Genomic DNA, 14,247 nt, shown 5'->3' on the forward strand with positions numbered 1-14,247 from the left:
TGACACAGTGCAAGGCTCTCCAGAAACAAGTCACTGTATGTAGTTTATTATTCCAGATTGCTTAAGAGTTCACATGACACATTTCAAAAGATTTTAGAATATGCATCTAACAGCAGCTGCCACTCTCTTACACTTCATAGGGAATTATTTAAAGCTGGATTTACACCTACGTGCCACATTTTGGCAAAATAAGGCAAGGAATGCACCTAACAGTGAACTACCAGCGTGCTAGAAGCCGAAAAAACTAACTCTGACAGAGTGTTACCAGTGTTCTACTAAGTCTTCTGGTCAAAGTATGAAGATTATCTGTAAGGAAAAATGTTCCCATTGGCACAACCAGTGTAGGACTAAAAGAAAAGAAAAAACCTAAACTAGCAGCAGGTTGGCTTGTCTTTTAAAGGCCAGAAACAGGCTGGCCATTCCTGCATGTGACAGGATACCTGTAGATAACCCAGTACACCATCGTTGAATACAGAGACTTCTGTACTTCTATTCTAGAGGATGGGTTTGTGACTGCAGAAGGGGCTAAAAAATAGGGGGGGGGGAAATCTTAAGAATAGGAACAACAATACGAGAGAGAGAATAGAAAGGGAGAAAACAGAAGACCTTAAACTTTATTATCCCTGAACAAGAAACACCATACTAAGAACTTGTATTGAACTTACGTGATTTTCATAACTCCAAATTTACTCACTTTTCTCCCATTCAGAAGAAATATCTTACTGCATTTTGCCAGAGAGCATCGAATTTAGGACTGACTGAAGATTAGTGATATGGAAAAGTACTTGCTGGGACTGACGTGCTTTAGTTTGAGACTTGAATCTGAGATGGTCTCTGACCCTATCTAGGTAACACAGAGGCAGTGTCTTGGCTAAGAGGTTTATCTCCAGACTGCTTCCTGACAAGAAAGAAGCAGGATTCCTGATAGATTACTTGAATCAGTGCTTTATCTTATTTACCTCTCAGAACTGCACAATTCCTTCTGTTCTTCTGGAACTTGACTATCTCCATGAAAACTTAATGCACTGACAAGGTTAAGAAAAATAATGAGTCTTTTTGCAAAAGCAAAGGAGAACATACATGCATGTATTTAGGGGTTGTATTTTTCTCCTATAAAATACTGCACTTTGTCCTATCCATTCTGACAAGACATATCACCATCCTAAAAAAAGTCAGCTCACCAGAGGCAAGATTCAGTGATGAAAGGGTAGAATTAAGTCTCACTTCCAAATTCTATCACTGGTCTTAACACACTATGCAACTCCAGCCAAATTAGTTTCTTTGTTCCTTGAAATTAGGAAAAAATAACTGCCACTTCACAAAGAACTTCAGAACTAGTTTCTGCAAAGTGTTTTTGAGTTCCTCACATGATGAACATATTCATATTGCATGGAACAGAAACAGAGATATGACCTGATTATTTTTCCTTTAAGTAAAAACAAATATGAAAATGAAATTGTTAGATGAAAATTGTGTTTAATTACAGTGGTAGGTACCAAGCCACTCCTGAAAGCAAGTGCATCAGTGCTACTGAGCAACATACCAAATCTATGCAGAGATTATTTATTCTGTTTTGATTCCAATGTAATTTGTTCCAACATATCCTTTGCTTAATCCAAACCTACTTATCCAAAACACAACACAAGCTATACTTAGTTTTGTATTATTACTTAAAAGTAAAAATCTCGTTCTTAAACATTTTGGCTTTAAGAAAAGACAGCTTGTGAATCCACTGACAATCTCAAATTATGATCTTCTTCAGTTTCCAAAGTCCTATCACCACTTATCTCAAACTCTTCCACAGATCAAGCCAAATCTATGTTTAAAGTTCAAAATACAAAAGATATGAATTATGTTTTTATAAAAATGTAAAAAGCTAGTCAAAATTACATGTTTAGATATTTAATCTCTGAAGAACGGAGTATAGCAGCAGGAACTTAAATATATAAGAACTATCAACAATAAATACAAGAAATTAGTGCAAAGATTGCAATAGAAGGATTCTTGAGTACAATGAGAATATAAAGAGACATTCTAATTTGTACAAAACCCATCCCAACTCTGTATACAATCTCTTCTATAAATACAACCATATAAGATGAAATGCTTATTTGCAAATAATAGTTATTAAAAAGTGTGCTTTATTGGGTTTTCCACTCGTTCTCTTGGCAGGTGTAGTTTGCAGGAAGTCTGTAAAGACAAATTTCCACAGTTAGATATTTTAACTCCTCCAGAAGTTATGTTTTAAATACAACAAACAACATAGGCAGTATATACTTGATTTCCACAGAAAGCATTATTAGAACACTAAGCATTGTAACAAATCCATTTGCAGCTAGCAATCTGTACGTGTGTGACAATGAGGTAAATTGTAATTAAATAAAACAAATTTCACCACAAATATTAAAATAGCAGTTTACCTATAACGGAGCATGAAATTGGCTGTGCATTGCTATTGCCTGTTGAAGTTTTTCCTCTTTGGCTCGTCTACAGTGGCAGAGCTACAAAACAAGACATGGGAAGAGTGAATTCTGAAAGGAACTTTTTATAATGCATACTACAGTTTCTCTTCAATGATGTAGCTACTTTGCAGGCTCTTTAAAAAAGCAAAGCCCTGTGAGCCACCTCCTCTCCAACCGTCAGGCTGAACAACTGTCTATATTGATAACGTTATTCCATCCATAATTGCTTACAAGAGAAGAGAATTGTTTGCTATGTTATGAAATGCATTTATTAGGCATCTCTAAAGAAAAGTACACTACCTAGTAAGTTGCTCTTATCACAGCATAAGCAAAAATGGTAGTTTTTGAACCTCAGTTACTTATTTGTGATAGTCATCAACAAAATATTTAAAGAAGTTCAATAAATTAAATATCAAGGTTGCTTAATATAACATGTCATTCTATGTCAACTTACCAAATTTAGAATTGTCCATGTGGCTATCTTCCTTATAGCTATACAGGATATAGAAGAAAGTGGTACAAAAATATCTGCAACAACATATGACTATGGTCTAATGCAGGAGACCTTTGCATTCCCACCTTAAAAATCTGTGCCTTCAGAACACAGATTATATTCTAAATAGACTGAAGCCACTTAGGGACGTATTTTTCTTCTGTTGGAGCTTACTAAAGCGCTGTATGTATCACAGGACTACTCAAACTCTAAGTCTTAAATTTATTCGCTATGTGTTGTATATCTCTCAGATTAGAATGACTTGTATATTACATACCGTTCTCTTTTCCATGAAACTACTAAGAAAGTCATCTATTTCTGTTTTGCCTTCTAAGAAGTCTTCTGCAATAGTGTCAGATTCCTCTTCAGCTTCATGAGCAGCTACTTTAAGCCTGGCTTGCAGAGCACTTGGACTGCAACTCTAAGAAAATAAAAACTCCTATGTAATATTAAACTGTCCATCAAAACCTACACTTCCAAGAAGAAAGATAAATGACTATATAAGTACAGAATATGTGAATACAGCACTATTATTATATAAAGCCTAAGTGACTAGATGAAGCTTCATCTCCAAGAAACAGCATAGCTCGTTAACCTAGAAAGGTTTCAATGTGAGAAAAGCGTTGCTAGTTTAGGTCTTGATCCACAATCATTCTCATAAATGTCTAAAGCTTTTCAACTTTTACTTTACACTGTAGAAACATCCAACTTGGAAATCTGGCAGGTTCTTCAGTGCATGATTCCTGAGTAGAACTAGCGTTTCAAGTATCTTCAATAAATAGGGTCTACTTTCGAAACTCAGTAGTGAACCTGAGAATTATAAAAAGGTAAAAAAGCACTTACTGTTCAGCTTTTAAATACCTTTGAAACGACTCTGGAGAGGAAGACAGGAAAGCAAAAAGGACCTACTCAAGAAATAGATGGGCTGCTAATCTAAACCAGTATATGCATTCTTCTGTTCTTATAAACCTCAAACCTTATTTTCTGTTTATTGCATATAATGTCACTATTTTTCCTCTAGTATGTTTGGGCAGTTAATCAGAACGTGAGTCACATCTTCAGTAGGAATCTGTACAGAGCCAGAACTGCAAAATTAAGGTATTTATAGATTTTTGGATGTTTGCACTACCCTTCATCTATCCCATGAAAAATATTTTACTTACGTACTGTAGAACTGTAATGTAATCAGAAATTTCCTGTTAAATTAAGGTGGTGCAAAATGAGGAGAGTTTGCTCTAATAAAAGATGACTAAAATTCACCCACACTGTAAGTAAAAAGACTTGTCGGGAACTTTGAAGGACAGGTAACAGGAGATGCCAAGTAGTGCACAGTGAACATCAATACACGATGATACAGTATATGTGGAAAACTAGCACAAAAATCCAGCTGCAACGTGCCAACTCTCAGCCTCCTAACCATCATTAAATTGAATCAGCAAATCTAACTCAGATAAAAGAAAAGGCAATACAGCAGTGGGGTATTATGTCCTGTTCTTAAGTGGTTTCTTACAGAAATAGAAAGTTTTGCAACGCCAGCTACCTCCGCTCACTTTAAAGTCAACTTGTATCACATAGAAAGAAGGCATTAGGAGTCAGACTATTCTGATTTTCAAGCGAGAAAACATTGAATTCATTTAGATCATCTATTAAATCATTCAGTTTGCTGTCACATAACATTTTGCTTTTTATTTTGTATTTTATTACTTTTTGGGCATTTTTAAATTCAGGTACTATGCATGCTATTTTGATGGACTGTTGTATTCTCAGGTGACAAGTCTTGCAAATAATAAAGATTTCAGTGCAGAAATTGGTTTATCAGAAGTTATGTCTTCTACTGCATATCCTGGTAAACATACTAAGAAATTATATTCCTTCCCCAAATTGCTTTTCGAAGTAATGACTTTACCCTATTTGTGCTTTAGAATGTGCAAACTTTGACAGCACGTATAACATGTTGCCCAAAGTAGGCATACCCAGTGAATCACAGGATGTAAGTTTCTAAAGCAATGGTTTTAATCATTTTCATCTGGTACAGTTTTACAAGCTCATTATGTTAAATGAGTACTATTAATTAAACAAGCCTTCTTTAAAAATCAGTGTATTCTTAAAACTGGTTTAACTCAGTATTGTACTTAAGAACGGCTCAAAATGCCGACTGCACTCCCTTCTTCCAACTTTGTCCCTATTGTACCGTTAAAAATACCAAACAACTTCAACCTAAAAAATTAGTAGTGCAATTGTAACACTGTTTTGCTTTCAAACTGGTATTTCATCCCCTTTTATTTCATACTTGATGTGAATCTATTTCATATAAAATCAGAGTTTAACAGGAATAATATTCTTTATGGATAAAAGATGCAAATCAAAACTTCAGTTTTATTGAAGTATTCTTAAAGGATAACATGATATAGAGATAATACCTCACTAAGTTCATGCTGTCTTTGCATCTTTTTTTCAAAGGCTGCTTTCATCTGTGTGAGTTGCTCATACTGGAAGGAAGAAGAAGAATGTTTTTCCCCTGAAAAAAATAGACTATTACAACTAACATCTCTGAAAAAGATTCTATTGTTCACTTACTTTATCCAACACCATTTGTCTTTTTGCCTCAAGACTAGGCTCCAGCAACAAGTTTTTTTCTGTAAAATAAAGTCACTATTACTACTTTTTTTAAAGGATTCAGTTTGCAGAACACAGCCACGGATGCTAATGTTTTGACATCTTACTTGCCAGCTCTTCAATGCTTTTCACTAACTCATCTCTATCAGTAATGACTTGCTTCAGTTGTGGTAGAGTCACAAACCTTTCCAGTAACACTTCCTCTTGCTCGTTCATATTGGTCAGCTGGGATATACTATATTCAAACACAAAAAAAACAGATTTAAAGCTAACAGCAAACATTCACAGAATCGATTTGGTTGGAAGAGACCTCTGAGATCATCAAGTCCAACCTTTGCCCTAACGCCACCATGTCAGCTAGACCATGGCACTAAGTGCCACATCCAGTCTTTTCTTAAACACCTCCAGGAATGGGGACTCCACCACCTCCCTGGGCAGCCCATTCCAACGCCTAACAACCCCTTCTGTGAAGAAATGCCTCCTCATTTCTAGTCTGAACTTCCCCTGGCACAGTTTCAGACTATGCCCTCTTGTCCTGTTACATGCAGAGTAACTCATTTCTGCAAAAAGTCTAAAGTTTGAGGGATTTATTGGGACTTTACAGGTACACGACACTTGACAACAATTTCTTTTTCCCCATTCTCCTGGACTGTGGGCTTTACTATCTGCAGCAGTGAGCTTTAAAAGCAGCATGTTAAAAAGCATCTCTCATTTCAAGCCTTACTTCCTATAAAGTGTTTTTTCAATGCCACTATAGTGGGTTGATCTTGGCCAGCTGCTCTCTCAGTCCCTCTCCTCAACAGGACATAGGAGAAACGCTTGTGGGTCGAGATAAAGACAGGGAGATCACTTACTAATTACGATCACAGGCAAAACACACTCAACTTGCGAAAAATTAATTTAATTTATTGCCAATTACAATAGGAGTTGGATGGTGAGAAAGACAGACAAAACCTAAACCACCTCACCCCCATTTTCCCCAGGCTCAACTTCACTCCTTCATTCCTAACTCCTCTACCTCCCCCTGCCCCAAGCAGCACGGGGAGCTGGGGACGAATTGCAGGTGTTGCAGTCAGTCCATAACAGTTCGTCTCCACTGCTCCTTCCTCCTCACACTTTTCCCCTGCTCCAGCATGGGTCCCCCTCCACGGGCTGCAGTTCCTGGCAGGAGAGCCTGCTCTAGTGTGGTCTCTCCATGGCTGCAGTTTCCTTCAGGGCATATCTGCCTGCTCCAATGTGGGGTCCTCCATGGACTGCAGTGTGGATCTCTCTTCCAGCACAGTCCTCTCCATGGGCTACAGGGAAATATCTGTTCTACTGTGGTCTTTTCCAAAACTTCCATGGGCTGCAGATCAATATCTGCTCTGGCACTAGGAGCACCTCCTCCGCTCTTCTTCTCTGACCTTGGTGTTCACAGGATTCTCACACTTTTCCTCCCCTCCCCTCAATCCTCACTGCCTCTGCAGCATTTGCTCTCTTTAAACTGTGTTTTCATAGAGGCATCACTGGCTTCCCTGACTGAGTCAGCAGTCCTGCAGTGGGTCTGCTGCCAAGCCAGCTGGCATGCTCCTGGCATGGGCGCAGCCTCTGGTCCCTTTTCACAAAGGCCACCGTGTAGCCCCCTCAGCTACCAAAAAACTTGCCACCTACACACAACAGAGCTACTCAGAACAGCTGCAATATCATTTGTGATTTAACTCAACTACCACCAGAAGAATCATGGAATTTTAATCCAGTCTTCTTGGAAGGACCAAACTTAGAATCATAGAATCATAGAATCATTATGGTTGGAAGAGACCTCAAAGATCATCAAGTCCAACCGTACACCTGATGCCACCCTGTCCACTAAACCATGTCTTGAAGTGCCACATCTAGACGTTTTTTGAACATCTCCAGGGACGATGACTCCACCACCTCCCTAGGGAGCCTGTTCCAATGCCTAACGACTCTAACAGTGAAGAACATTCATTCCAATGTTTTGTTTAAACAAACAAATTACACTTTGCCCCAAACCTCCTAACTTTTTGCTACATAATAAGGATGCTGCTAGAACTTACAGCTGATTTAGCTAAATTAAACAGGCTCTTATGAAGGTGTCATGGGAAACAAAAAAAAAAAACCCAGAAGTCCTTCCTGCCAAATGCCTTCTCCTGTTTGAAAGGACAGAGTTTTCAATCACTAAGCTATGACACCACCATAAAGATGTGAAATCAGAAAGAAATCAATGTCCTAAATCCCTTTCAGAATTGATAGCTAATTTGTAATCTATCCAATCCCAGATAAATGATCTAGGAGGCTGTCTCACTACATCTGAGCAAATTGCTGGGAACAATAACTAATACAATTTTTTCTGAATTGTGACAAGATATGCTTTTTGATGAAAGTACTTGTGTAATATGTCTATGAACTATTTAGATGTGGAACTGATCTGCACTGGGACAGCTGGCACATTTACCACCTGGATTTATATAAGTAGTCCACTGTTTACCCTGCGCTACAGTCCTTTCAAATTTAAGAGAATGTAATTTGTGAACCAACCTCAAGTGCATTTCCCTGTCCCCTTTCCTTCTTCAAAAGTTACACTTATTAGTAGCATAAAGTCCCTGGCAAGGCCCCAGAAGACAGCAGAACACTGATAGGAAAAGTAAAAATAAATGCTCTTTTTCCTGGCATTGAATACTGAAGTATCGTTCATGCTGAGAAAACCCTAAACAAGGAGCACTTCTGAATACAAGGCTGGCTTACTTTCTGACTACAATTTTGGTAAGGGGTAGCTCTTCTATTTATAATTTCTACAAAAACCTTTCAGTGATGTATACTGACTTCTGACAAAAATCAGATACAGATCAGCAGTAATTGCCTTTTAATGACTATGGAAAGTTTTGCTACCTTCTGGAAATTTACCTTAGCTCTGAGAGTTCTGGAAATGTATCAGGAACATCGGGCATCTTGTAAGTAAATCCATTCTGGCCAACCTAAACGGAAGTTTAGAAATGCTTAGATTTTTGAAGAGCAATTTCTTGATATTTAACCCAATTAATCCAAAACTGGAGATGAATATTTGCCAGCAACAAGAAAAGTAGGAAAAGCAGTAAGAAGCAGTAGCATTAGTCTCTGAACAGATAACGTCTCAACCATGGCAACAAAATACTTGGGGATATTTCGGGTGGTATGTCATAAAAGATGAGTCACTTTTGCAGGAAAGTAATTCTGTCTTGCTATGCTCTCCATTTGACAACAGTTGCTTGACCCACGAAACACATGGGAGGAGTATAACTCAGAGAACAGAGAGAGAGATTGATATTTTGATCTCTTTCATGTGTTTTTTAAAGCTATAATCCCTCTGGAAAAAAGTTTTTAGACAAGGAAACAAAAGTCTGTCTTCATAGAACATAGAAATTTTAAATTCTACAAAGCCAGAAAAGTGTCTTCCAAGATTATGAAAGCTTTTTTTTATAAAGACAAGAGTTGATGAAAGACTAAACATTTAGATAATAAAGTTTTTGGAGGACATTCAAAAAAATCCTTCCAGAGTGCATCAGTGAGAGGGAGTTTGTGAGTATACACATACAAAATCCATGAAGAGAAACTATTTTAAGCATGACAACAAGAAATAAATACTTTACACATAAAGGCTTGAGACGGCACATCATTCTCACCTGATAGGTTCTAGGCAGGAAATCCGGTATAGAGAAAAGGATCTCATTCTCTATGGCAGGAGAAACAGTCAAAGCTGCACTATGGGAGAGTGCAGCTCCATAAAAAAAGCATATTCAAAGATATTTAGCATAACACTAGTTTCGCTGAAACTCAGAAAGACAAACTTGTTGCTCTGCCTTTAAGTTTGTTCTAAAAAACTTTTCATCAAAGCCAGAATGACAGTTTTACTTTCCCAGCACTAGCAAAACAACGAAGCGCAGTCACTCAGACTGTTCCCTTGAGTTTTGCAGCAATGCCCTGTGTGCCCTTGAGGGAACTTACGCCAGTGTCTGATAGATTAAGCAGCAAAACTCAGCATACAGACCTGAAGCACTGCGTCTGCTGTCGGAACAGGTAGTGGCAGATCAGCAATCAAGCCATAAGAGGGAGCAGCAGGCTTGTCTGTAGTGTAGCTTGAAGAAACTGATTCAGCAACGGGCACAGCTGCTATTGTTCTATTTGTTTCTTGAGGAGGGTATGGAGGAAGAAATGGAAAGCCCTGAGGAGCATAAGGAGGCATTCCAGCTGGTTTGTTGAAAAGGCTAAAAAAAACCCAAACAAAAAACCACAAACATGAGCAACCAACCGCTTACAGTACATTTCTTATCATTTGAATTATAATCACTAGACCACATACAATATATAAAATTGAATTTTTAAATTACCATAAACTTTGCATTTTCTGTTCTCAGTTACTTACAATGTAGTAAGTCTACTTTATGTCTTATACTGCAACATAATATACAACTCCATGAAACTATATTCCTGTAGAGCAGCCAAATACGCATTCACACTCTTAATTACAAGAAAACTACTTCTCAAAAATTTATGAGTGCGTAAATTTAAATTGTTTCCATCTACAAGTCCTGAGAAATGCATCTGTGTCGTACATTAGTTCTTATTTATGGCATAAGAGCAAGTAACAGCTTGGGTAACACACACAAAATTACTTCTAAATAACATGAATTTTTTTTAAAAAACTCACAACTGCAGCAGCATGTAAATCCAGTATCATTGTCAGCCATGAGAACTATAGCTGCACTGAGAAAGCTGTAATGTCTCAGACTGCTTTGCATATTTAATACAAATATTTAAATTGCACAATTTCTGTTGCATAGTTGTGCAACAGAAGCTGCCTCTAAGCCAAGATGATTATGAACAGAATACAAAGAAACACAGCTGCTCAGATCATGATCTACAGCAAATTCAAGATTTCATCTGATAATATTGTTTTTCAAGAAAACAGAAGCACATAAAGTTACCTCAGCATGTTGATACAGTAACTCCAATGAAATCTAGCGTTTCTTCTCAAAACAATCCTGCCATCAAACATGCACATGAAATCGTGCAAAGGCAGGAAATCTATGTCTCCCATTACATTCACTACATTATTCATGTTCTTGCCCTTCTAATACTTGGCTTCATCCCTTTTTTAAAAATGATAAGTTAATACACATAGTCCCATTCATCATGTTTGTAGATACTTACTATGGAAACGATGTTGAGCTAGGAGCCAGAACTGGAGGATTCTTCCAAAACTCATCCAGTAAACTTTGAATAATTTTTCCAAGATCTGAGTGCATTGTAAACTGGTAAAAACAAAAACCAAAACCCAATACAGAAGAAAAATTATGCCTGGAATCCAACAGTTCCAAAATGTGCTGAACTTGACCATTTATTTTACCCACACAGCAGTGCTGGAAGCTATCAGCCAATGTAAACTGTGTATACATAAGCTCCTAATAAAGTGATAAAGCCTCCCAGAAGGGAACAGAAACTAAGTCTTTTGTATATTCCATTATCAATGGAGAATCAATCAAGTACCACATTTTTGATGAACAACCAAAAAAACCCACCTTAGTTACCAAGTTACACTTGGGAAAACAAAGGGGGGGGGAAGGGGGAATCAAGATTTGAGACAAAAAGCATTAATTGCATTCTGAAAAAGTCGTAACCTCCTCCCCCCTCCCCCAAAAACACTACCACATCCTTGTTGGCAGAAAAAAGGGAAAGGAGGAAAAAGAAAAAAGAAAAAAAAAAAAAGAGCAGCCTATTAAAATCCTGACTATTAGAGCTAAAACCTTGACATCTTTCTAATAGGATTAGGGTAGAAAGAACTACATTACAAAACAGTCTTAAAGCATCCTTCTCCCTTATTTGGAATACACTGTAGAGAAACAAGAACTGTGCTATTGGTACTAACAGGAAAAGCGATAGGAACTTTCTAAGCCATCATAACTCTTAAAATAGTTTTAGATATATGGAATACTCAACTAAGTAACGGTAACAGTAAAAGAATAAATAGTAGTATACTGAACACTACTGAATTTTTGTTTTCAGACCCCCAAAATACAGTGTGAGAGTGATTAGGATCTGTACTAGTCTTTTTTACCAGAAGTATTAGCAATATTGAGTGTGACACGTATTAAAATTGCTATTAACAGTAGACATATGTGAAGCTACAAATTATACATACACTACTTATTAATGGACCGGTCACATATACTCCCTGCTTGTCCACTAAATGGTGTCTCACAGGTGGGAAAACACTGATGACTGGTTTTTCCTGAGGAAACTGAGGTGGAAGCAAGCTGCAAATACAAGAATAATCATTACTACAGCTATTTCCCGTGATAAAGTTTGCATAAATTTGCAATTATGTCCATGAACCAAAAAACAGCTGTAACATAATGTTTTCTAATACAAATGTTATTACTACAAAGACAATGCACTCTAACCTGCAAGAATATCAGGCAAGTTACTAGGCTAAAGTAATAAAAAACTTGAGAATAGAATACCGTCAATATTTGCCAGAGCAAAAGCACCCCCCAAAGTACATACACAGGAAATGTTACAATAAATCACTTCAGTTATGATCCAGAAGCTTCACTGGGGTAACAGTTAAGACTTACAGCAGAGTTACAGCAGATTAGTAAATTACTAATTAAGTTTATTTTCAGTTGCAGGGGATTCAAAGTCATCAGAAACCCTCAAGCGTTTTCTCCTACTTACTTTCAACTAAAACCACACAGGTATCTTAGGAGGTGAGCACAGCAAAATATAGTTTTGCTTTCAGCTGAGCATCTGCATCTTGTACAGAGCTAGTTTCACTCAAATCACTACACCACTAATGTAAACCCAAGTTATAGTTCCTGAAATCAGTTATGAGATGGGAGCCATTTATATTCTATTACAACTTTTTTTGAGAACAATTTTAATTTTCAAGACGTGCATAGAGATATCTCACTCTACTTACATGTTAATATTAATTGTCAAGTTGTTTACAGTGAAGGGCAGTCGATATTCCACATCTTTCTGGATTTCTGCAATGCTGTCAAAGAACAAATTGTTAGCATCCAATTCATACTGGTCAATATAACAGCCTAAAGTCTAAAAAAAGGCATGACCTCAGGCCTTTGTATTTACTTTAGTTTTGAAAAGCCCTGTAAGAATAAAATTGAAAATGCTGGAATAAGTTAATATGCTCCAGAATGCTATATTGACTATTAAGGTTAAAGCAAAAAATAGTACATTCAACTTTCAAATCTCATACATGATCACAAGCAATGGAAATACAGTAGGAGAAATTGTGCTACTCGGTGATCCGACAACAATCTCAACTTACTCTTCTCCACTTACTGGCTTAATTTAAGACATCACATCAGTGATTTCTTAATATACTGAATTTTTTCCGATAAAACATTTACTTTGCCAAGGCATTATGCTTGGTTCACAACTAAGTACTGTTCTGCAACACTGCCTACAGATCAATATTTAGAACATATATTACCCTAGGCCTTCTTCCTTAATAGATTAGCTTACTATTTAATAGTAGTTTCTTCCACATGGACCAAGTTCTATGTACTTGCACAGATATTTTCAAAAATTATCTGGAGAAGAGCTACTTGCAAGAATGTAAAGCTCTGTAACCCAGTGACACTCAAGACACAGACCCCTCTGAAAGCACCAAGTGAAGAAACACATATCTTATGAAATCTGGTAAGACCAAATCCAAATTTGCTTATCCCGTAACAGGTAAGTCACTGAGAAAAACCTTCAAATCAGCTGCATCAACAGGAAGTTCATTTCAATACTCAAATCACTCTACAATTTTCATGCACAGCAAGGCTGTTTTGAAAGATGGCACCCCAAAGAATGAGGAGGAGGAGGAGGAGTAGAAGACTTAGCTCAGAAGCAGAATTTCTGGACAATACGAACATACCTAAGCTGGAACTGGGAGAGAAAGGAGGGCAGACAATTAGCTTCATCTTATGCCTCAATCGAAACAAACGTAAAAAGCAGACTGGTTCCTCGTCCATGTACTTTTCCTGCCTGCACCTAGTTAATAATATTATTCTCCCCCACCTCTCTAAGGCTCCCTTATAAACGGAAGGAACACAGCTCCAATTGAGAATCATGGCAGCTGGGTGTTCCCAGAAAGCCTCTTTGCACCCAACTTCAGAAATCCACTGCCAGGTACAGTCCATACAATTACTTCCTCAAATAACCCAAAACACATTACCTGGAAATGTGTGCTAAGCGTAGTGCTAGGAGTGTTTTGTGTCCCTTCAATGCATTATTTGCACACAGAATTTAAAACTCTAGTTTTCAGAGCTTTGGGAATAAATGGAGGAAGACATAAACCTAGCTATGCACTTTGCTTTCTGCAGCCTAACCTCATTCCTCTCATAGACAATTCAGTATCTGCTCTTTCATGCTGTTTGAAGAAGTGATCACACAACTTCAGCACAGGAGAATTCAAATCAGAGTTTAGGGCTCTACTGTGATACACCACACACCGAAATCATCACCTCCTCATTCTTAACTGAAGGAATCTCCCTGGAATCTCTCACCCACGTTCCTGCCCTGTAATCATCTGTCATGTGTTTTAATAGCCTGCTACAAAATCCTTCTGAGAAGGGTATATAATTATGCTCCACTCACGTGCCAATCTATAGGAAACTGGGGAGGAAGAGG

At 37.5% G+C, this 14,247-nt stretch overlaps 1 protein-coding gene across 1 annotated transcript; it reads right to left on the reverse strand.

Annotated features, from left to right (window-relative positions):
• Window positions 1–1,886: 1,886 nt before the first annotated feature.
• VPS37A (vacuolar protein sorting 37 homolog A (S. cerevisiae)) lies at window positions 1,887–13,589 on the reverse strand. Its single transcript, XM_009695692.1, has 13 exons — window positions 13,493–13,589; window positions 13,176–13,209; window positions 12,527–12,601; window positions 11,747–11,861; window positions 10,759–10,859; window positions 9,596–9,812; window positions 8,476–8,546; window positions 5,679–5,806; window positions 5,533–5,591; window positions 5,376–5,444; window positions 3,233–3,376; window positions 2,421–2,501; window positions 1,887–2,190 (listed from the first exon to the last, which is right to left on the reverse strand). Exons 1-12 carry the CDS (start codon window positions 13,587–13,589, stop codon window positions 2,421–2,423), a joined length of 1,191 nt encoding a protein of 396 aa, XP_009693994.1. The 3' UTR covers window positions 1,887–2,190.
• Between the last annotated feature and the right edge of the window lie 658 nt (window positions 13,590–14,247).

Source organism: Cariama cristata, unplaced genomic scaffold, assembly GCF_000690535.1.
Source record: "Cariama cristata isolate BGI_N322 unplaced genomic scaffold, ASM69053v1 scaffold19602, whole genome shotgun sequence".
Classification (NCBI taxonomy): domain Eukaryota; kingdom Metazoa; phylum Chordata; class Aves; order Cariamiformes; family Cariamidae; genus Cariama; species Cariama cristata.

What these genes read in the sequence shown, in the direction of transcription:
- VPS37A (XM_009695692.1), bottom strand. Translation starts at nt 13,589, where the DNA reads ATGGACGAGGAACCAGTCTGCTTTTTACGTTTGTTTCGATTGAGGCAT. An exon ending in CTCTCCCAGTTCCAGCTTAG is followed by an intron (nt 13,210 to 13,492) that starts GTATGTTCGTAT and finishes CTGTGTCTTGAG; the next exon opens with TGTCACTGGGTTACAGAGCT. An exon ending in GACAAATGGTGTTGGATAAA is followed by an intron (nt 5,445 to 5,532) that starts GTAAGTGAACAA and finishes TCTTCCTTCCAG; the next exon opens with TATGAGCAACTCACACAGAT.